The following is a 26,410-nucleotide window of genomic DNA, read 5'->3' as shown; positions in this document are numbered from 1 at the left end:
AAGGTGACCTGTTTTGCATTTCAAATTGCTTCTCTATAACTAGACTGACAGGAGCTAAGTAGTAAACTTTAGATCAATGATTTTGAAGGGGCATGGTACAGTAGATCAGAATGGTATAGGTCCCTATTTTATATAGCAATGAATAGATGGGGCAGACTTTCAGAACTTTACATATGTATGAATGACCAGTTTTACATCAATATTCCTCTTTTGCATTAGTGTGGTAACATTAAAAATACCCAGTTTTAAAAATCTGGCCTTCATCTTGCAAGTGATCCTAAAACCCCAGGTTCAAGCTTCCACTGGGGTTGTGGAGAGAGAACTTAAAGGAGATAGCATTCGTCTCCTTTAACTCAGTTTTCAGCCTCTGACAGTCCACTGATCACTCTTGTTTCCCTGAAAGTGACTGAACTACTTGTATTAGCAAGACTTGTGTTCTGGGATAGAACAAGACTCGGCTATGCACATTTAACACATTTTAAAGGTACCATAAGCTTTTCAGAATGGGGCTAGGACACCTCACTTTAGATATTAAATGCACTTATAGTTAAATGGCTTGTATGTTTCTTAGGACCTTTGCTCACAAGGGATTGTTACTGTTCCTTGGTTGACAATCTTAACTCTACATTGAGATGTGCTCAGATACTGTGTGCTGGACAGATCTGGAGTGGCATTTAACCTAAGCCACGGGTTCAATATTAAGTGGATGAGGTGGCCAATGCTACTTTGCTGGACATTGAACTTAACCAGCTTCTCATAGTTAAACTCCAGCAGCATAGCTGAAATGCTAATGTTTGGCTTCTCTTCCTCATTTTTAAACTTCCACCTTTACAATCTAAAAGATCTTACAGCCATAAAGAGGCAAGGTGTTGCTTTCTTGAGTCTAGAGCCAGATAGGTGCAGTACCTCTATTTATAGACTGTCATCTCACTTTTTGCTGTATAGCCAATTGCTGCTTGGGAAAAGTGTGGAGGTGGTACAGTTGCTGGTCATAATGTAGACTAGTACTGCCTCCAGTAACATGCAAGGCCCCAGGGGCCTCCCAGTTCTGTTCTTCAGACAGGTTGAATATGTGCATCTGCTAGCCACAAGCAGCCTCCATGGACTGCACTTGGGGATAGGCTTACCTTTTCCCAGGGTGTTCTAAAATGCAAGGTTGGGGATATGAGCCTTGAACTACTCAGTGACTAGTAGAATTAGTGTTTGCTCTGCCACAGCAGCTGTGTGAAACTACCCATCAAATAGCAGGAACAGAAGTCCAGCATGTTCCTGCCTCAGGGGGTAATGTGTTTTGCCTTCTCAGGATTGCTTTCGGCTGTGGACCTGGTTGAAGTAAACCCATTGCTTGGAGCCTCTCAAGAGGAAGTGAATGCTACAGCCAGTCTTGCAGTCGATGTGCTAGCAACATGCTTTGGGCACACCAGAGAAGGAGCACATGCTGTTTTTGATGAACTCCCAACCCCCAATTCACCAGATGAATCAGACAGTGAAGAGCAAGTGAGGATTTAGGACCCCCACATGATGGAAGACACTTCACATTGGGCATTCTGCTGAGGCACTTGAGTGGATAGATTGTCAAACACTTGAAGTGTTTTACTGTGTTTTAAAAAGACTAGTTTTTTCCATTTGACCAATAACTGTTTTATTCATTTAGGAGTATGTAAATTTAGACAAGTAATAAAACAATTACCTTATTACTGTCTATTACCATTACTTCAGTCAGTCTTTGCATTTTTATAACCTGCATGTCTTTCTAGAGTCAGTACATAATTCAGTTGAAAATGCTGCCAGAACCTGACAGCTCAACCACAGGACTTTCAAATGGAGTAGACCTCTCATCCACTTCTTCTGGAGCTACTGCCATCTTGTTTCTCAGTTATGTCCATGCATAATCCTTGACACAAAGGGGAACACCAATCTGGGCTGTGCAAGTTCAGCTCTTGCGGAAGAACTTGTAGTAGACCACACCTCCTAGGATGGCTAGTTCTAGGATGATGATGACAGACAGCAGCAACTTGTTAGTCATAATTCTAGAAAGAGAAAAGGGAGTTTAGGATCATGCTGCTCATGGTAAGTGAAGACTTTTGGGTCTTGAGGAATATCCTCCTATATATGCTCCTGTCTGGTTTAAAAACATTCTTTAGGTTCTCAGCTGGAGTGGTTACCAAAAGTTGATTTAGTCTTTAAATCTCATCACTAAGCTCAGTACTTCTGTTGTGGAGAATTCTCCACATAGTTCTCAAAAGTAGGAAGAAGGAACAAAGCAGTGATTCCTACACTTAACAGTTTTCTGGGACTTTCTCCAACTTTTATTTCCACACTGTAAGATGGACAGGACTACCTTATTAGGTCAGTTATTTCTTGGGCGCATAAGCCACCACTACTTAGTGTATGGGCCTCTAACTTTCTAGTAAAATGGGTTGGCTCTTCAGAGGATACTACTGTACTCTGCCAAAATGGTCTTTGACTAAAGATGTTTGGCCTTTAAAAGACCTCTAGAGGGGACTATTGACTTGTATAACAGGCCATAAAATTTCCCAACATAATTCCTTTTGAACTACAGCACACTCTCCCACCTCTGCATTCCCCAAAATGTTCATTTGTTACTATGGTCACTAAAGATCATTCCACATACAGATGACTAAAGCAGGTTATCAAGAACTCACAGCAAGCTGTAATGCAGTAGCAGGTTAAAAAGTTGGTTTTTTGGGCTGAAGTTGCCTCATGGACAAAGAAAAAAACAAATCAGTAGGCTGTTTGGTAAGTTAGTTTCCTGATTTCAACATGGAAGAAGGTTAATGGAGTGTACAGAGGACTCCTGTTCTAGAGCAGGACACTGGTGCTAACTGAAGACGAACAGCACAGACAAGATGCATTATTTAAGAAAAGAGGAACCAACAAACTTAAGTGCAAGGTAACACTATGAATTGATACTCAGGAACTAAGAATCTTGAGTATCAATTGATAGCTTAAAAAGGCTGGTCACTATGCAGAAGCAAACAATGTGTTAGCAAGGAATAGAACAGGGAGTATTCTATAAAATGCATAATACACCTTGCCCATGAATAGAGTCGTCAGCTTGTTACCTTAAAAGGGTGTTGAAATCCAGAAGAGAATAATAGAAATAGGGTAGGGAAGACTAGTTAGTCTATACAATGAACAATAGAGTGCCACTCGAACTCTAAACTATTCCAAAGGAAAGAAAAACAGGTAGTGAAATTAAGGCACCTTAATTTCCACTGCATTTAGCTGTGACTGAGTACTTTTCCCAGACCTGAAAGAGCTCTTTGTGGTACCGAAGTTGGTCTAATGAAAGATATTACCTTGCCCACCTTGTCTCTCAATACCTGCTCCCTGAGGAATATTAAAAAGAAGAGACTGTAGCCCATTTATTTGGGCAATTTCAGTTACTCTGTTTACCTAAAAAGCCCTCAGCTGTTCTGGTATTTTAAATCCCCTTTGCTGGGTGCTGTCAAACTGCTGCACTGTTATCAGAGGTGGCAGTGGCATTTGGGTACTGGGTGAGGCAATTCCTGCACAGTAAGTAGTTTTCTGGTTGTATCTTATTTTGAGATTTAGAAGAAAGGCAATTGTCTGGGATTGGTCATTATTGGAGGCTAGCATTGCTTTAAAGTTTTAAAAGGTAAGTAAATTCATCATACAACTCACCTTTTTGACATGGAACGCAGGATCTTACGGGTTTTGCTTAAGTTTTCACTTGTGTTCACTAACTACAAAGAAAAACACATTAGATTCCACTTATTCTGAAGGGAAATAAAAGGCACAGAGCCAAACCTTGTACTCTGACCCACAGTGTGCCAGCAGTTAGTTGAGGGCACAATGAATTAAGCAAACAAAAGATCTGGATTCAAGAAGGACCCTAGTAAGAAACAAGCAAAACAAATTAGGGTTATGCATTTTAAAAGCTGTCACATTATAAACAACTCAGGTGCAAATGTGGTCACTGCAGCTTTCAATACAAAATTTGGTCAGCCCTGCTCCAGAAGTTCAAGGAGATGGGTTGTGAGGGAAATTAGGCCAGTTGTCCTTACTGAGTGAGTCAAACTAGGGGTTGTCTACACTAGCACCTGTCTGTCAGAGGTGTGGTGAAAGAAAAAAACCCACACACCCTTGACTGACATAAGGTTCATGGACAAAAGTGCCAGTGTGGACAGCACTATGTTGGCAGGAGAGCATCTCCTGCTGCTCATTGGAGGTGGTTTAATTATGCCTACAGGCAAGCTCTCTTCCACCAGCTGCTAGAAGGTCCATGAGGTAGACATAGCCTCAGAGCCCCTTTAGAAGTGCATGCCACTTGCCCTCCATTTACATTCACAAGCACCCTTGGCAAATGGATCTATTTATGCCCAGGCTTTCAAACCCACACTCATTGCACCAAGTGCTTTCACAGAAATCAGGTTGTGCAGATCATAAAGCAAACAATAAGCTGGTTCCAGCCTGATGCTAACACTAGTATCTGTTTTTGCATGAGTGGAATTCACTCATTTCACATAAACACAACACTATGACTCCTGTTAGATCCTATGTGAAAAGGGATTTGTGATGGCAGATCTGTACCATTCTGCCTGCCAAGAGTCACCACTTTTGGCACCTTTTTTATACAGTTGCAAATATCTCCTGCTCACAGCTCCGGGAGAGTCCACAAGTCCATTTAAAAAACAGTTCTAGACTTCATCTCTTTGTTAAGGGAGCATATGCAAAAAGAAGGTGAGCTTGTATTTATTACTATTTCAGTAGAGGGAACAGCATACAGAAAGCACACTATAAATGCATAACTCCTTGAACAAGTTTAACAGGATGGTATATCCAAAGGACTGCACTAACTCTTAGCTTCAGAAGAAAGTAGCTTTGACAGATGCAATGTTTCAGAAACAGAATATTCAGGTTATTGGATCAGCTTTATAAAATATTGTACGTCTTTATGGGCTGGCTAGTGATTGTATTCCTGGATGAATGGATGGTTCCTGCAGGAACGATAGTTAGAGGGGAGTGATGACTGTAAATTCCCAATGCTGAAGCAATACAGGTAACAAGACTTTTGAAGTTTTGTCTCCCAGGGAAATAGCCTGTGCTGGTTTGACCTGATTCAAGAGGCCTGCTGGCAGAACTATACAGACAGCCCTACTCTGAGAGAGGGAGTCACTCACATTAAACCCAAGATCGGATCTGAAACTGGGATGATGGGTGAATGTACACTTTGAGCTAGAGGTGTGATTCCCAGGTTGAAGACCTTTGATTAAGCTATCATGCTAAACATAGAAGTGGAGGTGCTGCAATGCTGGATTCTATTCTTTCTTGTACATCAATATATTGGTTTACCAAGTTCCCGTTACTCGTGTGCAAATCTACTGAGGGCAACAGGATTGCAGAAATGCAGCCAAAGGTCTAATGAATCTTCATTACTGGTGATACTACTCGGAAATAACCTAAGCTCAACTGTGCACAGGCTTAGTTTGCAGAACTAGAGGTAAGAACACATCTTCACTTGTTAAGTGAGCAAATTTGATACAGAGATCCAGGACACAATAACTGGATCAGAGTGGAACTGCACTTTGACAATGCTTCACTCAAAAAAGAAAGGCTTCAGTGGTTAAAGCCTAACTTTTAGGTCAAGTTTACATAGTTTAAAACCACTATTAATAGTTTACATTATTAGTTGTTGGGCTAGTTCCTGCCTTAGCCCCAGGGAGCTGGAAGAGACCTATTGGGTAATCTAGCCCATTTCATCCACATATAAAAACTCAGGTTAAAAACCGATTTAGCCTCTTCCATTTACTTCACACTGTCAGGGTGATAAAATGACTAAAGTTTAAACAGGATGCAGGCACTAGCATAGGACTCAAAGCCAAACGGAAATGAACAAATTCCACTTCACAGTTTATTCCTGGGGGCGAAGTGCTCTTTATGGTGGAAGTTTATGGACTGCTAGGCTGAACAAATGGAGGCAATTTTTTATTTGTCACCAATCTACAGTCCTCCACTCTAACTGCTCCTTCTGTCCAGATGAACATATCGCAGCTTTCATACCCAGGAAGTAAACATCTGATGGAAGCACCCAGATCTCCATAGAGGCTACCGTTCCCAATAGGCTAATGCCAAGCTATGTTACAGTGCCCACAGCTTTTACACTCACTCTGCTTTTGGTGCGTTCCAATTGCTCTCGCTGGTCCCCAAGTTCCTCGATTATCTCGGTACCTATCTGATCCGTCTCTGCAGCGATCCGATGTGAACGGTCAATGCTCTGAGTGGCTCGGTTCAGGCTGTCTGTCCCCTGGAGAAGCAACCCCCTCTGCAACTGCAGATGAGTCTAAAAAATAGGTTGTACTGTTTAGCTGTTAAACATGGGAGCAAAACCATACTGGCTGCTGATGCACTCTAGAATTGAGATGCATTGCTTTATAGACCATGTGCCTATAAACAGCGACAAGGTCCTTTTAGGTTAACAGAAGCAGACAAATCAATGTTTGGAAGTATATAGTACATTAACTCTGTATTACATAGTATCAGCCCTTACTATGGATGAGAGATTTATCTGCAACATTTCTAGAGAATAGGGAGGAAGCCAGAGTTAAACAAACTACTGTAAGAGGAGGAAGAAAGAGGACACTCTCTCTCACTACAAAGTTTAAGAGCCAAAAAAAGATTAAAGACAGATTTCCTTGTTTACATCCTTAAGAACCACAACTATAAAATGCAAGTCAGTCACTGCTAGAGGCTGAAATATGGAGCAAGAGATGCTGTTCCATATTTAGGTTCATTTGATTTTCCCACCTTAAAGTCAATTGTGCCCCACTCCCTCAAAATCCACAGCACAGGATGGCCTCAAAAATCAGTAGACTGGGACTGGAGCAGAGAATTCAGGACTCTTCTGTATCTGTTGTAATATAAGCTTGTTGCATATTACCACAAAACTAGAAAGTTATGAAGAAATCTATCTCCAGTAAATGCAAAAACTGGGACTAACAGTACTCCAGCTGAGATTTAGTCCAGGATAGCAAATGTATTCTCTTTAGAAAACCTCTTTTGGAAACAAGAAATAACCTAGGATTTCCTGTGCCCTATCATTTGCATGATTTTAGGGACAAATATCTACTCTAGGAAGCCAAGAAAAAACAAGCTGTAGTTAAATAGAAAGAGGCCTGGTGTAGTTCTCACACACACATCCCAAAACTACATTCAAAATAGGGTTAAAAAAGGTTCATCTTAAACCTAGCAAAGACATGAAAAAGGAGTCAACTGAAAGGTTAGTCTTAGGGCTACAGATGCTACATGGGAAAGGTTTTAAAACATTCTGGTTAGAAATAAATGCGTCACATTTTCCTTCCTTTAATCTCACTTCCCTCTACCATTAGGGATACTTACTTAAAAATAGGATCTTTGTTTTTATCTGCTCCTTTTATCCCTACCTTAAGTCATTCCTTTATCTACAGCATTCACAATTGGTTGCTGTGGAGATTTTTTATGAGGTCACACAATCAGAGGATTACATGAGAACAAGCAGCAGCAGCAGATGGAATGCCTAGGCCACCAAGATCCTCTTTTCATGCAAATAAGTAGCCCAAGTCACAGGATGAGATGTATACCTTCAAATCAGCAGCACTGCTATGGGTACCCGCATGGCCCCACAGTATGCCAATATTTTTATGTCTGACTTAGAAAAACGCTTCCTCAGCTCTCGTCCCATAATGCCCCTACTCTACTTGCACTATATTGATGACATCATCATCTGGACCCATGGAAAAGAAGCCCTTGAGGAATTCCACCAGGATTTCAATAATTTCCATTTCACCATCAACCTCAGCCTGGACCAGTCCACACAAAAGATCCACGTCCTGGACACTACGGTGCTAATAAGCGATGGTCACATAACCACCCCCCTATACAGGAAACCTACTGACCACTATGCCTACCTACATGCCTCCAGCTTTCATCCAGACCACAACACACGATCCATTGTAGGGCTTGGCTGTAGACGATACAACCGCATTTGCTTCAACCCCTCAGACAGAGACAAACACCTACAAGATCTCAATCAAGCATTCTTACAACTACAATACCCACCTGCTGAAGTGAAGAAACAGCCTGACAGAGCCAGAAGAGTACCCAGAAGTCACCTACTACAGGACAGGCCCAACAAAGAAAATAACAGAACGCCACTAGCCGTCACCTTCAGCCCCCAACTAAAACCTCCCCAGCGCATCATCAAGGATCTACAACCTATCCTGAAGGATGACCCATCACTCTCACAGATCCTGGGAGACAGGCCAGTCCTTGCTTACAGACAGCCCCCCAACTTGAAGCAAATACTCACCAGCAACCACACACCACACAACAGAACCACTAACCCAGGAACCTATCCTTGCAACAAAGCCCGTTGCCAACTCTGTCCACATATCTATTCAGGGGACACCATCATAGGGCCTAATCACATCAGTCACACTATCAGAGGCTCGTTCACCTGCACATCTACCAATGTGATATATGCCATCATTTGCCAGCAATGCCCCTCTGCCATGTACATTGGTCAAACTGGACAGTCTCTATGTAAAAGACTAAATGGACACAAGCAGACGTCAAGAATTATAACATTCAAAAACCAGTCAGAGAACACTTCAATCTCTTTGGTCACTCGATTACAGACCTAAAAGTTGCAATTCTTCAACAAAAAAACTTCAAATACAGACTCCAATGAGAGACTGCTGAATTGGAATTAATTTGCAAACTGGATACAATTAACTTAGGCTTGAATAAAGACTGGGAGTGGATGTGTCATTACACAAAGTAAAACTACTTCCCCATGTTTATCCCCCCACCCACACTGTTCCTCAGAGGTTCTTGTCAACTGCTGGAAATGGCCCACCTTGATCATCACTACAAAAGGTTCCCCCCGCCCCACTCTCCTGCTGGTAATAGCTCACCTTAAGTGATCACTCTCCTTACAGTGTGTATGGAAACATCCATTGTTTCATGTTCTCTGTGTATATAAATCTCTCCACTGTATTTTCCACTGAATGCAACTGATGAAGTGAGCTGTAGCTAATGAAAGCTTATGCTCAAATAAATTTGTTAGTCTCTAAGGTGCCACAAGTCCTCCTTTTCTTTTTGCGGACACAGACTAACACGGCTGCTACTCTGAAACCTGTCAGGATGAGAAAGGCTCACTGACCTTGGATCAGAACTGGCTCTCAAAATAAAATATTTTCCTAAATTTTGAAAAAGTCTTTAATCTATCATCCTGTACTAAGGTATTTGTAAGGGAGGCAATAAATGCCTCGTGCTGCAATATCCAGATAAATCAAGGATAGCACCTCAGTCTTCAAAGTTTTCTGGCTTCTGTAGTTTTAGATCTGGTGAAAGGTATACCGAAGACTAAAATAATCCAACCACAGGACAGGTGCAGGATGGACAGCACCACAAACTTCCCACACAGATCAATGTGCCTCAGAGCTTTAAGACTGGAGGTGATTTCAATCTCTATAGTTCACTCATACTTTGAGTTAACTGTCTACAGTACAATAAAACAAAACTAAAATCTGGTACTTAAAAGTTTTGAGTGGCCAGATCAATATGCTACTTAAATATATGGCTTCTTACATGTACCTGGATTATTTAACTGAATTTTAAAGATAGCTTTACCATTGATGCTACACGGTGCATTTAAATATATATACTTCACTCACCTTTGACAGTGAAATGAAATGTCATTTAATTTTTTTCCTGCACTACTACAGTTGTGTTTTCTGTGCTGTAAGGAATGTTTAAATAAAGTATTTAAGTAGGTTTAATGAAAATCTATTTTTAGGTTTTTAAAAAAATATTGAGCCAAATGCTATTTGAGCATCTCTTAAAAAGCAAGTTTGTTATTTTGAGTTTATTCTTTCATTCTTACCAAGTTGACACATGCTTTTATAAAAGAGCTCCAGGTACAATTTTCTTCTCATGAGAAATACTCCCTATTATGCAGAGTAGGTTTACAGCCAAGTTACATGAGCTCAGAAACTAAGGAGGGCAAGACAGAAACAAACTAGCACAGCTAGCTACAGCTGAATTCACTTTGTATCACAATCAAGAGTTTTAAAATATAGTGAATATCTATTTGACACTCACACTCTGCTCATTTTCCATGGAATAGATTCCGTACTTTGTGTCCCCCCGACTTCCAAGACCCAACCCCAAATCTGTGCTTTTAATCTCTCTCTGGAACATGGCAAGGTCTCTCTTGTAGGTCCGGATTCTGTTCATCATTTGGTTGCGGAAGGACACTGGGGCATATTTCAGTTCTTCTTCCATCTCCCGCAGCTTTGAAGAGAAAAAGTAGTTATAAAAAGTACCACATTCATTCTACTAATATAGAGGGGGTATTCAAACTATGCCCAACCCAAAGATGTACTCTCAACTTGACAGGAGTCAAAGGAATGAACCTATTTTGTGAGGGAGGACATTGTAGCTGCCCTCATCTATTACAGAGGCATAGCACAGGTCTACAGGTCCCAGCAGCTACTTGGCTCAAGATGAAGTACTGCATACCAGGCCTGGAGTCTCCACAAGTCACACCTTCCCATAAACATATGGGACAACAAGATTACATGATTCCACAGGCTTCATTTTGTCCAATCCACAGCACAGGGTTCATACTGTGTTAAACAGCCTTCCCTCAAAAAAAAAAAAAAAAAAAAAAGTCCAAAAATTAACAAGATAGTCCCAACAGCATCATAGAGAGCATTCTCTGAATTAAGATCTCAAGTTTACGATTTCATTTCTTGAAGTGAAAATATTGAACAAGTCATACTTGTCAGTATCATGTCATCAGTACCTTCCATAATTTGATTTGTATTGTTACTCACCATCCCAATAAGAACAAGAGAATACTAAGACACTGGTATACGTGTGGACTCTGGTACAAGACATGGATTGGGGAATGCTTCAGTGAAAGAGACTAAAGCCAAAATTATAAAATTGATTTTCTATATAACATTTTGATAGTTGTACTTTGTCCTTTTTCACATTCTTTAAACAGTTTTAGGTTGGTGTCAACTTTCCAGTCACATCTACACAAGTGGACAGGCCATCAACCAAACTTCCAGATCTGAACTCTGAGCAGTTCAGTTCATCTCTAAATAGGACACGTGACTAAAGCTGGATGAATAACTGATTTTTCAGTTTGCTGGCAGTTCCAGAAAGTTTTAAAAAGAGGTGGGGGGCGGGGGTGGGCCACACGGAGGGTTCAACCAGAAATTTTCAGGAATGTTGGTCAAATCAAAAAAAGTCAACAAAAATTTCATTTCTGGTCAAATGAAATGCTTCATTAAAAAAAAGTCCAGCTCTATTTTAAGCCAAGTGGGAGCATGCAGATGTATGGATCTCTACACCAATAATCCTTTGATGGATCAGGAAAGAATGGCAATTACTATAGATTCATAGTTTAAGGCCAGAAAGGACCATTAGATCATCTGGTATGACCTCATGTCTATTGCATGCCATTTCACCCAGTTACCCCATATTGAGCCCAATAACTTGTGTCTGGCTGTTCTGGGCCAAGGTGTTCGAAGCACTGCAGGCCGGCAGAGGTACCCTGAGAAAATGAGACCCACACACAGCTAAGCAGCGAGTTATTGGCTTTATTGAAGGTTAGTGACACACCCGCAACGGGGACTCCAAGCGTTGCTGTCACGGAGGCGGAGAACCCAGCACACTGGAGCTTTGCCTGGGACGGAGTCCGACGAAGGGGCAACCAGCGAGCCATAATAAGCAGTACACAGAAACAGCTCATGAATATATAATTAGGTAATTCCCTAAAGGGGCTTTCTGCTACCTGGCAACAAGCCATTCAAGGCAGACAAAACCGGCCTAAAACCGGTTGAAGTTGGTTTCCCATGTCCTACAGTGACCGGGGTGGCCTCGAGAAAGCGGAAGTTCCCTAGCTAGGCCGTAACAAAGTCTTCCGCAGTCCCTTACACTGGCTAAAGCATATTGTCCAGAAAATCCTCCAGTCTTGATATGAAGATATCGAGAGATGACGAAGCCACCACTTTTTCTAGTAGCTTGATTTTCAAATCTACTGTGTCATGTTTCAGAGATTCAACAAACATGATTCTTAAAAACTACAAAAGCCCAAATGATACATCACCACAAAATTTACAGGGTCAAAAAGAAACATCTGGATTGTCCTGTGATGGACAATGGACATTAAGGCTAATGTAAATGAAATATGCAATCCATATATCTAGTACAGCAAGCTATTGTACCTGCGTAATTGACCACCATGTCAGCAAAACTACATGCTACAGTAAGTGGAGTTTAAAACATGTATGTGTTCCCATGAGAAGAACCACAGAAGAGTTCTTGGACATACATGAATTCTCAAAGAAATAAAGTTTTTAAAAGGTAACCATTACATAATTATGGAGCAGAAGAAATTTTAAGCCTTTAGTGTTACAGCTTTAAAAAAAAAAAAAAAAAGAAGGACATTTTTGTGTTGCTTTACATCTTCTGTTGCCCCAATAATCCTGCATCGCAATGTTCTTCTTTGCGTGGCTCTCATATTCACACTTATGGGTACTGCGCCACCTGGTGCTACCTAATGGTAGAATCTCCTCCAAGCAGTACCCATTAGAGCGCACATGCACCCTCTTCTACCCCTCCCCGAGCATTGCCAAACGTTCTGAGGGCGAGGCTATATAAGGGGCACAGCACCCTCTACAACTTCAGTTCCTTCCAACTATTGTGCCAGACAGAAGTGAACCACTCCAATCCATCTTGGATCCATGGCCAGACAACTACATAAAGAATTAAGTGTAGTTTTTAGTATAGTAATAAATGTTGATAGTTTAGTATAGTTGGTGAGATTCAGTTCCCTGTAATAGCTGAACCAAAGAAAAAGAAAAAGCCAAGGTTTAAGAGGTGTGCTTTGTGCCCAGTGTCTTCCTGGAGATGGTGTGATGCTCCCTGGAGTACCCAGGCTTGTAAGGCACCTCACCACTACCTTGCCTTAGAGCTGGGGTTTTCACAACAAAACTTTTGGTGGCCTCAGACTGCGGTCACCAACTCTTGCTTGGGGCCATTCTGACAAATTTTCCTAAAATACTTAATTTTAGGAAAAACAAATATGCACACATGCACATTTCCGAATCATTGTCATTTGTGTTTTTTGTGTTTTTTTTTTTTGTAGACTCAATAATAAAAATGTACAGTTGTATTTTGGTGCGCCTGACCCCTGTTGCTTCCCCCATCGCCTCTAGCCCCTGTCACCTTCCCCAGCCCCCACCTACCGCCCGGCTCTCCATCACCCCCTCTGGGACCCACTGCTTCTGCCTCCCTCCCCCCATTGCCCAAGATCCCTTCAGCAGTATCGCACCCCAAGCTCACCCTGCTCCTCGCCTCGACCATGGTGTCCAGTAAGACCGGTCCAGCTGAAGCCCTGAACTGGAGCGGACGGGGGAGGGGCTGAAGACTGGAGCCCCGCCACCCCAGGGGGCAGAAGCCAAGAGCCTGTAGCCCCACAGCTGAAGCTGGGGGCAAGGGACTGAAGTACCAAGCCTGTTGCTAGAGCCCCAAGGCTAAAGGGGGGTTAAGCCCACCCACTTAGCCCCATTGTTTTGTCCCCTCCCCATCTCTGCCCAGGAGGCAGTCATGACCGCAGGAAAAACCCCTGGTGGCAGCATGTGAACACATGGCCACATTTGAGAAACACTGCCTTAGAGCAAAGCAGTCTTGTCTGTGTTTGCTGTGGATCAGCTCCCTGAAATCAATAGCTCTGGCAGTACAAGCACTACCTTCCAGGTCTCCACAGTCTTTGCTCTCTCTCTCTGTAGGTAGTAATGGGTATATACCAACCCACCCCAACTCCCACAAGTTCTTAGAGCACTCCCTGCCCCTTACGCACTGCACACTCAGTTACCAGGTTCTGTTACCAAACAGTACACATCAGCTTGTACGTTTCAACTTAGGACAAGCACCTCACTTAACATCACAGCACTTAGGTATATTTAATTAAAACAAGAATAAGGTTGTTATCAAAGATTCAAGTAATAGTAAGAAAGAATATTGGAAACAAATGTTTACATACAAAACACAATCATAACATGCTTTCTAGAGACTAAACTTAACTAACAGGTTAACCTCCTGTATAAAGAAGTTTATTTCAACCAAAATCCTCTACGTTATTTTCAACCAAGGCTGGCCGAGACCCCACTTTCACGAATGCAGACAAGCCATCCATTTACTTATTCCTAGGTGCAGGATACCCGGGAGTTTTCTTTGCCTTCTAGAACTATATCCAAAGTTCATTATCTTTCCCCACAGACAGGATAATTCCCTGTAGCTTGTTTATGTCTGTGCGGTCCTTTCCTGTTTACTTCACATCTCTTTGTTAAGATCTGACTTCCAATGTAAATGGTCATCCTTTGTATTAGCTCACAAAGCTTAATTTACATCCTGAAAGACATACATGTATCTGGAGAAACCAGTCTAAGGCAGGTCACCTTTTGGTGACCTGCTTTTACCTTACATGCTTAAGAACATAACTTTCTGGAACAGATACATAACTCCTTGCACAGCACATGCACATACATTTCACAGTGACATTGATGACCAGTGACACTGGCTTTCATTTGAAACCTCACACAAGGCGCTTTGGTGAACTAGAATCTACATACCAGAATTCGGAGACTCCTGTAACCCCTCTGCATACCTCTTTTAGCTGACACTAAGATGTTCTTGGGTCACAGGTGGATGACCATATTAGGTATCTGAAGGGTCTGCGGGGGGGGGGGCGGGGGGGGGGGAGGGAAGGCCGCTCTCCTCCTGGATATTCTATTTGCCAGGCTTTCATGCCCAGAGTGCATAAAATGAGGCAGAATAGACTACAGCTCTTGCTGGTAAACCTTCTGGTTCCAGATCAGAAATCTAACAAACCAGGTTCAGCTCCTCCAGCAACCCTAAACTGTGTACAGGTTCCAGGATGTTGGGATCAGCTCCGGCTTTATTTATTAAAGCCATCAAGACTTTGAAGGCACTCTTGGTGGGAAGAGGTCAGCTGCCTTCCAAGGAACCTAGAGCCACGTCAGCAGCTACGGCTATATTAGTTCCAAAAAGGAAGACCAGGGAGAAGACAGCCATTCTTAGTGGTGCCAGATCCCATGCATCACACCTATTGGAGCAGTCCAAGTCTGACATAGGTTTAAGGGTTGGAACCACAGAAGCCAAAGTCGACTCCAGTTCGGACTTTGAAGATCAGAGGCAGCGGGGGGGAGGGATCTGAGTATTTCTCTGGATCAGGTACTCTCCACATTGGTGGGACTGGCTCCTTCCTCTGCTCCTGTTCCAGGACTGCCCTTGGATCCAAAGACAATTATTTTTTTTTTGTGGTGGCTGATGTGCATCTTCCCCATTCGGAGCATTCCACAAATCCAATGGATTTTGGCAAATAGGCTTTACAAGTTCTGCCATCGGATTCCTCTTCTCATTTAGAGAAAAGGAGAGAGATTATTAGTGTCTCTTCAAATCAATCCATCCCTCCTCCTAAGAGTTCTACAGGGTCTCCACACAGATTTTTCTCGTCTTTTATTCCTCACCATCCTCTAGGTCCATTATTGTCTCCTAAAAGGTCCATAGCGGATCCGAGGTCTGATTCTCATTTAGAGAGAGTAGAATTAAAAGGAGTACTTGTGGCACCTTAGAGTCTAACAAATTTATTAGAGCATAAGCTTTTGTGAGCTACAGCTCACTTCATCAGAGTTCAGCCACCAGGTTTGCCGTGACATTATCGGGGATACTGTTCCTGACGGCTTGTAGTCCATCTTTGTGTGGAATGTTGGTGTAAAGGGCTTCTACATCCATAGTGGCTAGGATGGTGTTTTCAGGAAGATCACCGATGGATTGTAGTTTCCGCAGGAAGTCAGTGGTGTCCCGAAGATAGCTGGGAGTGCTGGTAGTGTAGGGCCTGAGGAGGGAGTCTACATAGCCAGACAATCCTGCTGTCAGGGTGCCAATGCCTAAGATGATGGGGCGTCCAGGATTTCCAGGTTTATGGATCTTGGGTAGCAGATAGAATACCCCTGGTCGGGGTTCTAGAGGTGTGTCTGCGCGGATTTGTTCTTGTGCTTTTTCAGGGAGTTTTTGAGCAGATGGTGTAGTTTCTTTTGGTAACCCTCAGTGGGATCAGAGGGTAATGGCTTGTAGAAAGTGGTGTTGGAGAGCTGCCTAGCAGCCTCTTGTTCATATTCAGACCTATTCATGACGACACCACCTCCTTTGTCAGCCTTTTTGATTATGATGTCAGAGTTGTTTCCGAGGCTGTGGATGGCATTGTGTTCTGCACGGCTGAGGTTATGGAGCAAGCGATGTTGCTTTTCCACAATTTCAGCCCGTGCACGTCAGCAGAAACAATCTATGTAGAAGACCAGTCTGTTGTTTCGACCTTCAGGAGGAGTCCACACAGAATCCTTCTTTTTGTAGGGTTGGTAGAAAGGTCTCTGTGGGTTAGTATGTTGTTCAGAGATGTGTTGGAAATATTCCTGTTTCCCCTTGTTTATTTCCCCTCCTACTGTTCTTGTAAAGTCTGGAAATGGCCTACCTTGATCATCACTACAAAAGGTTCCCCCCACCCCGCTCTCCTGCTGGTAATAGCTCACCTTTCCTCGTCACTCTTGTTACAGTCTGAATGGTTAACACCCATTGTTTCATGTTCTCTGTATATATAAAATCTCCCCACTGTATTTTCCATTGTATGCATCTGATGAAGTGAGCTGTAGCTCACGAAAGTTATGCTCTAACAAATTTATTAGTCTCTAAGGTGCCACAAGTACTCCTTTTCTTTTTACGGATACAGACTAACACGGCGGCTACTCTGAAACCTAGAAGAATTAAGAGGCTTGGTTTATTCATTCCTTCTCAGCCTGGGTTTCCTCACTTGTTTGCTTCTCTTATGGGTATGTTTCCAGATACCAGCTACTGGAGGGACTGGCAGTCCTGGGTTCCATGGCCTTATTGGGTTCCACCACAGGAATGCTTCAATCATCTTTCTTATGAACAGAAAGGTAATGTCTCATCTGATAAAGGTTTGATAACTGGACAATCCTTGGATTGGATTCCACCAAATCCACCTGCAAATCAGACAGTTGTGCCTGACACACTTTCCGACTTCAGCCACTCCTCAGGGTCCTCTGTCTCTTCAGGCAGTACAGCGCTGGTCTGCTCAGCTGCTGATCCACGGTTCCACAGAAGGCTCTGCTCCCTAGGAGAGATGTACACCTCCTTCCCTGGTGCAGCCCAAACTGAGCAGGGCCCTCCCTTTATACTTTCTGCCCTGTCCCGTTACTTCTGGGGAAGTGGGTCCAGGGGGAGGATAGTGGTCCCTCACTCAAGTTGGAGGGAGACCACTCCACCTCACCACACTCCGAGGCCAGCAAAAAAAAAAACAAAAAAACAAAACAAAAACACACACATTAAGAGAACCGCTGGGCTAGCCTTCAGAAACACTCAGGGCAGGCACAGAAAGGGGCACACACACGTTCTAACAAGCACTACTTGGAGAGGGTTCTACTGTTGGGTGCCATGAGCCAGCACAAAACCCGTAAGTGTGAAAATACAGAGTCATCTTGATTTTTTACTGCTCTGCCCATTACAGGTTTCTGGCAGAACAGGATTAGAATGCTCAGCATTCATAACGTTGACAATCGCACAAACCAAGGAAGAAGAGGGGATTAGACTGCCATGTTCAAATGATTCTAGGATACAGAACTGCAACAGAAGAGAGCGTAAAGCAGGAATTCGCTACTTATCTCTTGGGGTTCCCCCTGCAAGAGAAAGAATCCTAAGGATTCTGATTGCACCTCCAGCATGCTGCTTTGCTTCGTAATCGTGAGGTGGCATTTGAGTTTAGTGCTAGTGAAAACTGCAGGCTTGAGTCTTGGAGAATGGAACCATGTTTATCTAAACAGGTAGAGGATGTGCACTCCGCACTAACCCCATCACGATTGAAGCACAAGGACCTGAATAAGTCATTTCTAAGGAGAAAGGGAAATAAAAGTTTATGGCTGATATCCCATTTGGGTTTCTCCTCCCCAGTGTCACAATTCCAGCCACATTCTTACCGTTTCATTTGCCTCCTGTTGCTTCTCATCAAATTCTCGTATTAGTTTCTTCTTCTCTTCTGGAAAAGAAATGGAACCACATCAAATATGCTACAAGGAAATTAAAACAGATCTCAAGCCACCATAGGATGGGAACATCATACAGAAGACTGAGTTAACAGGAAGAAGCTGACTAACAGGACACCAGGCCAAAGTTCAGCTTAAAATGGGGACCACCAGAAAATTCTTATAAAGGGCCAGAGAACTTAAAACCCACCACATCATGATCAAGAAATGAACACACAAAGCAACACAGGCCGCTAGCTTTGGAAGACCAAAATATTGCTGATTTCTGAGACTCAACAAAACTCCATTCCCAGGACTATGCTGAAAAAGGTGCTTAACTCAGGAAAGTGATAAAGACCTATGTTGGTATGCCTCTCAAACAATTGCTTATCTTGTGGTGTTTAAAGTTCTGTAAGTTGAGTAGAAGTTAACCCCAACGTCCTGGCCAAATTCTGCGCCACTACATATGCAAATTCATGTCCTGCGCAGATTTCTTTGCTTCCCCACCAAAAAATGACTGACAGGAAAGCAAAGGGAAGCTACAAGAGCAGACACGCACCACTACCTAGCAGCACAGGTACCATTTTTCAGGCACCCACAGCAGCTGGCGGACAGGTAAATCACCATGGGGCTGGGGACACCCCAGCCAGTGGCTCCTACCCTGAGTTGGGATCAGCTGCTAGTTGGGATCAGCTGGGACTAGCAGCTAGAGAGGATGGGACTTTTTCTTCACCTGCAAGGAGTGTCAGACCCAACCCTAGAAACCTCCCCCAGCTGCAGGAAACTCAGCATCCTCCCCTGCTTTCTGCCCCCATCACTCCTCAGCTGTGGGGAGAGGGGTAACTCTATGGGGAGCTGCTCTCCCATCCACCCAACCCCTGTGCATCCAGACTTCCCATACCTAGACACCCCTGCCACGCCTCACCCAGTACATCCAGAACCTCCCTAGCCCTCCATACCTGAACCCCACCACACTGAACCTCAACCCCTGCATCTGGAGCACCCCCCCACATCCAGACCGCCACACTGCTGACCGCCAATTAGCTGCACCCAGACCCCCACCCCACCAAGACCCCACCTGCTGAGACCTCCACAACGAGCCCCAACAACCTTTATCTGGAAGCCCCTGCAGAGTCCCATTGCCTCTGCACCTGTAACCCCCCCACCCCACGAGCCTCTGTGCAACCAGATCCCCCCACACCTAGACCACCCACTGAGCTGCCTGCACCCAGACTGTCCCACACAGAATACCCTCACCTGGATCTCCCCCACACTGAACCCCTCCACACTTGGATCCTGCCTGGTTGAGCCTACCTGCCCCACTCCTGGTGCACCTGGCGCAGAATGGCATGGCCCTAGGGTGTTCTTGGGGCAGGCCCAGACCTTGTTCTGTGTCAGGGTCAGGTGCAGCCCCACTGCAGAGTCCGTGTCCTGAGGGTGGGGGGTGGGAGTGCTGCAGGGTGATCTTCCATCTTCATGCAGCCACTGGCCTGTGCTCCCTACTGCCATGCTGGAGCCTCTGCATTTATTTATTGACGAATAAAGCATGCAGAAAACTTGCAGAATTTTTAATTTTTTGGTGCAGAATGCCCTCAGAAGTAAAATTCCATTTATGTAGTTTCATTTTACCTTCCTACATTTCCCCTGCAGTTTCTACTGGATACAGCATCCTTCTCTTGCTTTGTTGGACAGCTACTGTCTTCAGCAGTAGGTGAAGAAATTCATGTATCTATAGGTTTCAGAGTAGCAGCTGTGTTAGTCTGTATCCTCAAAAAGAAAAGGAGGACTTGTGGCACCTTAGAGACTAAAATTTATTTGAGCATAAGCTTTCGTGAGCTACAAATGAAGTGAGCTGTAGCTCACAAAAGCTTATGCTCAAATAAATTTGTTAGTCTCTAAGGTGACACAAGTCCTTCTTTTCTTTTTATGTATCTATAGGTAATCTAGAATCCTTTCAGTAAGGGATGCTGTCAAGAACTCAGATAACACTGAAATAATGCCTGAATGCACATCTCCCTTAGCTAAGCTGATTATCCATATCACCCCAATGAGCTATGTATGTTTCAGTTTTAATGTGAAGTGCCCACTTGCTACTGAGTCCCTGTAATGAGTGTCTGGGCTTTTGAAGGCAATGTGTTGTGTTTTGTTTTTAAAAAGAGCCTTAACAGATACACGTAGCATTGCTAGATCCTTCTACCTGCAGAGCCTATCGCACCCTCATACTGCAAAGATAATTGGGAATGGTATTGTGTAAGCAGAATTCTAAACAAACATCTAATCCCTTGATGCTACAAGAAAGCAATAGTGCAGGAGTTCTCAAACTGGGGGTTGGGGACCCCTCAGGAGTTCACGAATTATTATATGGGGGGCCGCGAGCCGTCAGCCTCCACCCCAAACCCCGCTTTGCCTCCAGCATTTAGAATGGTGTTAAATATACAAAAAAAGTGTTTTAATTTATGAGGGGGAAATCACACTCCGAGGCTTGTTATGTGAAAGGAGTCACCGGTACAAAAGCTTGCAAGAGTGTATGTTTTTTATAAGCTTGCAGAAAGCTTGAGAAGGCCACAGAACTGGTTTAGAGCATTGTAAAGGGAAAGGGCAGTCATGTCTGGAAGAATTCTGATAAAAATTATTATTCATCTCTCCTAGAAGCCAGTGCAAGTTTGTCCTGACTTTAAACAAAATCAACTTAAGAAAAAAAAAACACAGGTTAATATGACAAAACTCATCTACTCCAACTGCAGTATTATGAAGAGACTACAGTCTCTCCATAGTTCCAATAGCAACAAGAGCTCTATTATAAGGTCAAATTTTCTGTTATGAAATCCTGCAACTCTGGTCCCCTAAAGAAGCCAAACTCCACCAAACTCTCAGTCGGCAGAAGTTTGAGAAAATATCGAAGTCTTTAAAATAGCTCCTTTTATTTTTGTAACTTGTCTGACTTCTATTTTCCTTTCAGCCCAAAGTGAAATTACACCACAGTATTTTAATTGTAAGTAGCTTTGACACTGGCTCAAGTTGTCAGCTAACAAGGAAAAGTTATGTTCTCAAATAATACAAAAAGGCAGTTACTCTAATCACTGTATGGAACATAACACTAGCTGTCAGTGCTAACATAATAGACTCCTCACTGCAGTAATAAGTGAATAAGAAGTTGCATCAAATGTATACTTTCTATTCATGAGGGAATTCTGCGCCAAAAATTAAAAATTCTGCATCAAAAGATTTTTTTTAAAAATCTGCAAAATTATGAATATTTTATCAAAACACAATGTAATCACACCAGTTTCAATTATTTTGGTAACTTATTTCAAAATTCCTGTCAGCAAGTATATCTAACAAACAAGATTAAGGAAATTTTAACAAATAGATTCCTTACTAGGCATATTAATACAGAACTCTGAGTAATAATTCATTTGAACTACAATACAGAAACGTATTTCCCACACCCCTCAGAAGCAGTGAAAAGGCTTGGGGAAGTCAGGGGTAATGGAGGAGCTGAAGAGGAGGGAAGTAATTGCTGGGAAGAAGCCTGGGAGTGAACATGGAGAGTTGTTGGGTGTGAGTAAGAGAGGTATGGAACAGGGTTGGGGTTTTTTGTTTTTTATTTTTTGGAGCGGGGATTGTTAGGGAGCCTCCCCCACGCAAACCCTGGCTGACCCTTAGCCTCTCATATTCAGGCACATCTGCCCCTGTCCCCATATGGTCCTGCACCACCGCCTCTGCCAACCTCATGTGGGCCTGCACCCCCACTGAGCCACCCCATCCCCTTGTGGCCCTCCCTCAGCCAGAGTGTTTCTGGAACAGCGCAGCTCAGAAAAATATAACTATGGAATTTTCAGTGGCGCTGCTGTTCCTCCAAAGTGATGCAAGAAACTGTCCAAAGTACTTCAGAAAATTTCAACCCACTTAAATAACCAGATTTCCACTTTTTGGATGATGCATTTGATCAGGGATTGAATATTAATATACCTCATTATACTCATTCCAAAACCCCTTTCAAAGCTTTGAGAATCACTGCACACACACACACACACCCCGAAATGCAGTCATGTCACGAATGGAAGATGGTCACAGTTTAACACTGCAAAAATAATACCACAAAACAGCATAAGACAAGACGTAGAGAATACTTTAGCAAACTGAAAGTATGGAGTTAATAGCCAATTTGAATACAGAGTGGACTTGGGGGGTTAAAATTTCTATTACTGAAAGAAGTGTTGTTACATTGTTAATGACCATGAGTAGTTAGAATCTGGGTTTCATAATCCTCATAAAAGGTATCTTTAGGTATTCAGCTCAGTATTTAATGGGGAGCCTAAACAAACAACCTGTAGGTTTTTAGAAGGTTGATGGTTAGATACAAGGTGCAGAGAATCACAATAATTAATCCTGATGGTCACATGACTAACAAATACCATAGAACAAGGACTATTTGCCCTTTTTACTCTTCTAGCAGAGAAAAGAAGTAATTGAGGTAATTTTGTGTCAGGCTTCTCCAAAGTAAGGGAGTTTCCTGATTGTGAAGAGGTTCACTCATATTGCTAACAATCCCCTTGTCAGGCCACTTCCCTTTTTCCAATATAACCAGAATTCACCAGATGAATTAAAGTGCCACCATCAACTTTTAGAGCAGTGGTTCTCAAACTTTTGTACTGGTGACCCCTTTCACATACCAAGTCTCTGAGTGCGACTCCCCTTATAAATGAAAAACACATATTTAAATACCATTAAAAATGCTGGAGGCAAAGCAGGGTTTGGGGCAGAGGCTGACAGCTCATGATCCCCCATGTAATAACCTCACAACCCCCTGAGGGGTCTCAACCCTCAGTTTGAGAACCTCTGTTTTAGAGAGATAATTCCATTATAAAATGTTTGCCTACTTATCAGTATCTGCTAAATTGAACATTACTAAAACTGAAAAATTTGAGGAAGCTATTTTTCCAGTATTATTTTCTACATTTGACAACATTACACATACACCTCTACCCCAATATAACGTGGTCCTCAGGAGACAAAAAAATCTCACCATGTTTAGGTGAGACTGCGTTATATCAAACTTGCTTTGGTCCCCCCGTTCCTTGTTCCCTGAACGCCCCCTCCAGAAACCCCCATCCCTAATCACCCCCAGGACCCCACCCCTTACCAACCCCCCTGCTCCCTGTCCCCTGACTGCTCCGACCCCTATCCACACCCCTCACCCCCTGACAGGCACTCACCGGCGGGAAGCGGAGCAACACGCCCCAGCCCACTCCACTCTGCTACCTCCCAGCCGCAGCGCTCCACTTTCCCCAACTTCCCCACACTCACCAGCGGTGGGAAGGACGCCCCCCGCACTCACCTGCGGCGGGAAGTGGAGCGATGCAGCCCCAGTCTGCTTTGCTTTCCTTGCCCCAGCCCCACTCACCTGCGGCAGGAAGCAGAGCGCCACGGCTAGGACCTGGCGGAGTGGAGCGGGTGAGTATGAGTGTAGGGGGGGATCCCTTCCCCCAAGCGACACGGCTAGGGCCAGAGAAGCAGAGCGGGCTGCTCCCGGTCCCCCGCTAATCCCCTGCGCCACTCTGGGACTGCAGGGCCCCCAAAAGTGCCCCCCCACAGCTCCTGCCTCTCAGACTCTGTGGGGGAGAGCCCCTGACCACCCCCGAGACCCTCTGCCCTTTATCCAACCCCTCAGCCCCAGCACCCTTGACATGCTGCTCAGAGCAGTGTGTCGGAGCTTTACCATGTTGTATGCAAACCTGCGTTATATCAGGTCGCGTTATATGGTAGTAAAAACAACTTCATCAAGTGGGTTATATCCCACCAAAGCTTATGCCCAAATAAATTTGTTAGTCTAAGGTTCCACAAGGACTCCTCATTGTTTTTATGGATACAGACTAACATGGCTACCCCTCTGAAACCCATTACACATAGTGCTTCACTTTAGAAATCTTCCACATAATCTAGAAATCTCCCACAGCAACAGAGAAGAGAAAATCATTTAAAAATAGGAAAAACACAGCAATAAAACTACAAAAATTGACAGGAAGACTCAGATAGCTATATTATTAATTCATTTGTCTAGATTTCCACCTAATAATCTTTTAGGCAAGATTCCAACAACATTTCAGAAGGGAAATGCAATTCATGCAGTAGACCTAGAGTAACATTAAATGAACAACAGGAAAACTTTTTCCACACAAGAGTGCAGCTCTGCAGCCCCATAGAGCAACACTGTCTCTCCTGTTTGTGCTAAGATTGATGCCAAATGCCCAAAGCATACAAATACTTACACAAATTTAAGTAATTCCAGTGATGTCAGTGGGATTGCCCAAAGGCAAAAATAATGCATAAGTGCTTACAGGCTTGGGATCTTAGTTAACCCAAAAGTAGGCATGCTCAAGGGTGAAGCTACAAAACTGGAAATAACTAACCAGTAACATATAGCAAAGCAGAACTACTGAAAACCAACACCCCAGAGTGTGCCGTCCAAGACAGCAAAGCCACCAGCAGCTGCTGCAGAGAAGAAGAGAACAGGAGAATTAGCTCAAAGAGAGCAAGTAGTATATCAGACCTCTGCAGACATCCACACACTCCCTCTCTACATAGCTTTTTAAAAGAATCTTGGGAATGTAGTGCTAGTGACTGGTTCTGGCCTGACAATTTCAGAGATGGAAAATCTTTATTTATCCATAGAATATGTATTACATGGACAGTCCAATCTTCTCCTCACTGCCCCATTAGCATGCCTCATGCATTTAGCTGAGATCATCTTAAGGGTCAGACTTCTATTTATATGTCCCATGTAGTTCTTGGTTTCTTCCAAGGTTGCTAATAAGACTGGGCCAATTAGTTCTGGCTAGTTGGAAAGCTCTGTATTTCACTATCAATCCCCTGAGCTACCCAGCTCACAACATTATCCCATCTGCTTCACAAAGTGAGAGGGTTTCTGTTCTGGAAGTTGAACAGCTCTGTCCCTGGAACCTACTGGATTTTCGAGCTGATTTGACACTTGTTACTTGTATCAACCAGAAATACAAGTTCTCAAGAACAGCTCTGCTCCTCTGCAAGCTACAAACTGACAAGCCCAAGTGTCGTGACCCTGTAAGGCTACATTGCTTGCTACGGAAGGCCAGCACGAGGAGTGGGAAAGACCGAACACGGACGAGAGGATTGAAGAGAGGGGATTTTGATGCGGATCTAGCCAAGGGACGAGCCTTCTCCACACACAGTTCAAGCTTTGGGCACTGCGGGATGCCAGCCGGTCCTGGCTCGGGGTGGGGGGTCGGGTCAGGCACAAGCCAAGCGCACCTGCCTGCCGTTTGCTTCTGCAAGCTTCCGCCCCCCCCGCGCCCTCCCTGCCATTCCGGGGAGGCCCAATAGCGGCATTAGGAATTTGGAAATCGCTCCCCTGACTGCCCCAAGCAGCGGGGGGTGGGGGCGAGCCGGGTCCCGCTGGCCAGGCCCCGCTCTGCGCTCTTCACGGTCCCTTGCGGCACCGCTTGTAGCAACTCTTCAGCCAAGGAGCCTGGGGTTTCGGAGGCGGCCCCGGAAGCTGGAGAAATCTGCCCCCAAACCTAAATCTCCAGTGCCCGCGCCCGCCAGCTCCGGGGGATCCCGACACCGCGCTGCGGGGAGACGCGCTCCGCGCTAGCCACGGACCGGGCAGGAGACAGACGGGGGTGGGGTGGGGTGGGGGGCGAATTCCAGCTCCCCTCCCAACGTAATAACGGCCCCGCGCTCGCCCCCGGCGCCTCACCGGCCGCGCTCCCCCGCAGTCTCTCCGGGACGCCCCGCAGCTCCGCCTGCAGCCCCCGGAAGATCTCGTGCAGCCGCTCGAAGTGCTCGGAGGAGCTGGAGCCCAGACCCGCCATGGCGGCAGCGGCAGCAGCCGCCGTCTCCCGGCCCTCTCGCCTGTTACTAGGACCCCGGTCCCATCGCCCGCTCTTCACGGACACTTCCGGGCCGCAGGTCGGGGCTTCATCGGTCCGGCCACTCGTCCCGCCCAGGAGGGTGCCCCACGCAGCGCCTGATGACAAATCACTCGGCACCGCCCTTCTGGCCACGAGGTTCACCGCGCGGTTCCCCACCGCCTTGCGAGAGCAGCATTTGGGGTCTGAGTCGCCATTCCTGAATGGGACTAGCACGGTTCTGCGGATCAGGCACTATCCCTGCCGCCTCAAGAAGGAGGCCCCGAAACTCCGTGTCGCGCACTGCATGTTGGGAAGGGTAGTCCTGCTGTGGGGAGGGTCACGCGGGAGTCACGGGACTTT

The 26,410-nt window shown here is 44.4% G+C and overlaps 2 protein-coding genes across 4 annotated transcripts in view; one reads left to right on the top strand and one right to left on the bottom strand.

The window, feature by feature from the left end:
* Nucleotides 1-1,694, top strand: part of ARG2 (arginase 2) — a 36,674-nt gene extending 34,980 nt beyond the window's left edge. For all 3 annotated transcript variants that reach the window (XM_037900275.2, XM_037900274.2, XM_037900276.2), the window contains one exon: nt 1,304-1,694. In XM_037900275.2, coding sequence (XP_037756203.1) covers nt 1,304-1,509 — 206 coding nt within the window. In that variant the 3' untranslated portion in view covers nt 1,510-1,694. The remainder of the gene's footprint in view (nt 1-1,303) is intronic.
* VTI1B (vesicle transport through interaction with t-SNAREs 1B) lies at nt 1,617-26,410 on the bottom strand. Its single transcript, XM_037900280.2, has 6 exons — nt 25,897-26,410; nt 18,114-18,172; nt 10,129-10,320; nt 6,155-6,328; nt 3,670-3,731; nt 1,617-2,030 (listed from the first exon to the last, which is right to left on the bottom strand). The coding sequence occupies exons 1-6, from the start codon at nt 26,009-26,011 to the stop codon at nt 1,934-1,936; spliced, it is 699 nt and encodes a 232-aa protein (XP_037756208.1). The 5' UTR covers nt 26,012-26,410; the 3' UTR covers nt 1,617-1,933.

Source organism: Chelonia mydas, chromosome 6 (genome assembly GCF_015237465.2).
Source record: "Chelonia mydas isolate rCheMyd1 chromosome 6, rCheMyd1.pri.v2, whole genome shotgun sequence".
Lineage (NCBI taxonomy): Eukaryota > Metazoa > Chordata > Testudines > Cheloniidae > Chelonia > Chelonia mydas.
This window is presented reverse-complemented; position numbering and strand designations above follow the sequence as displayed.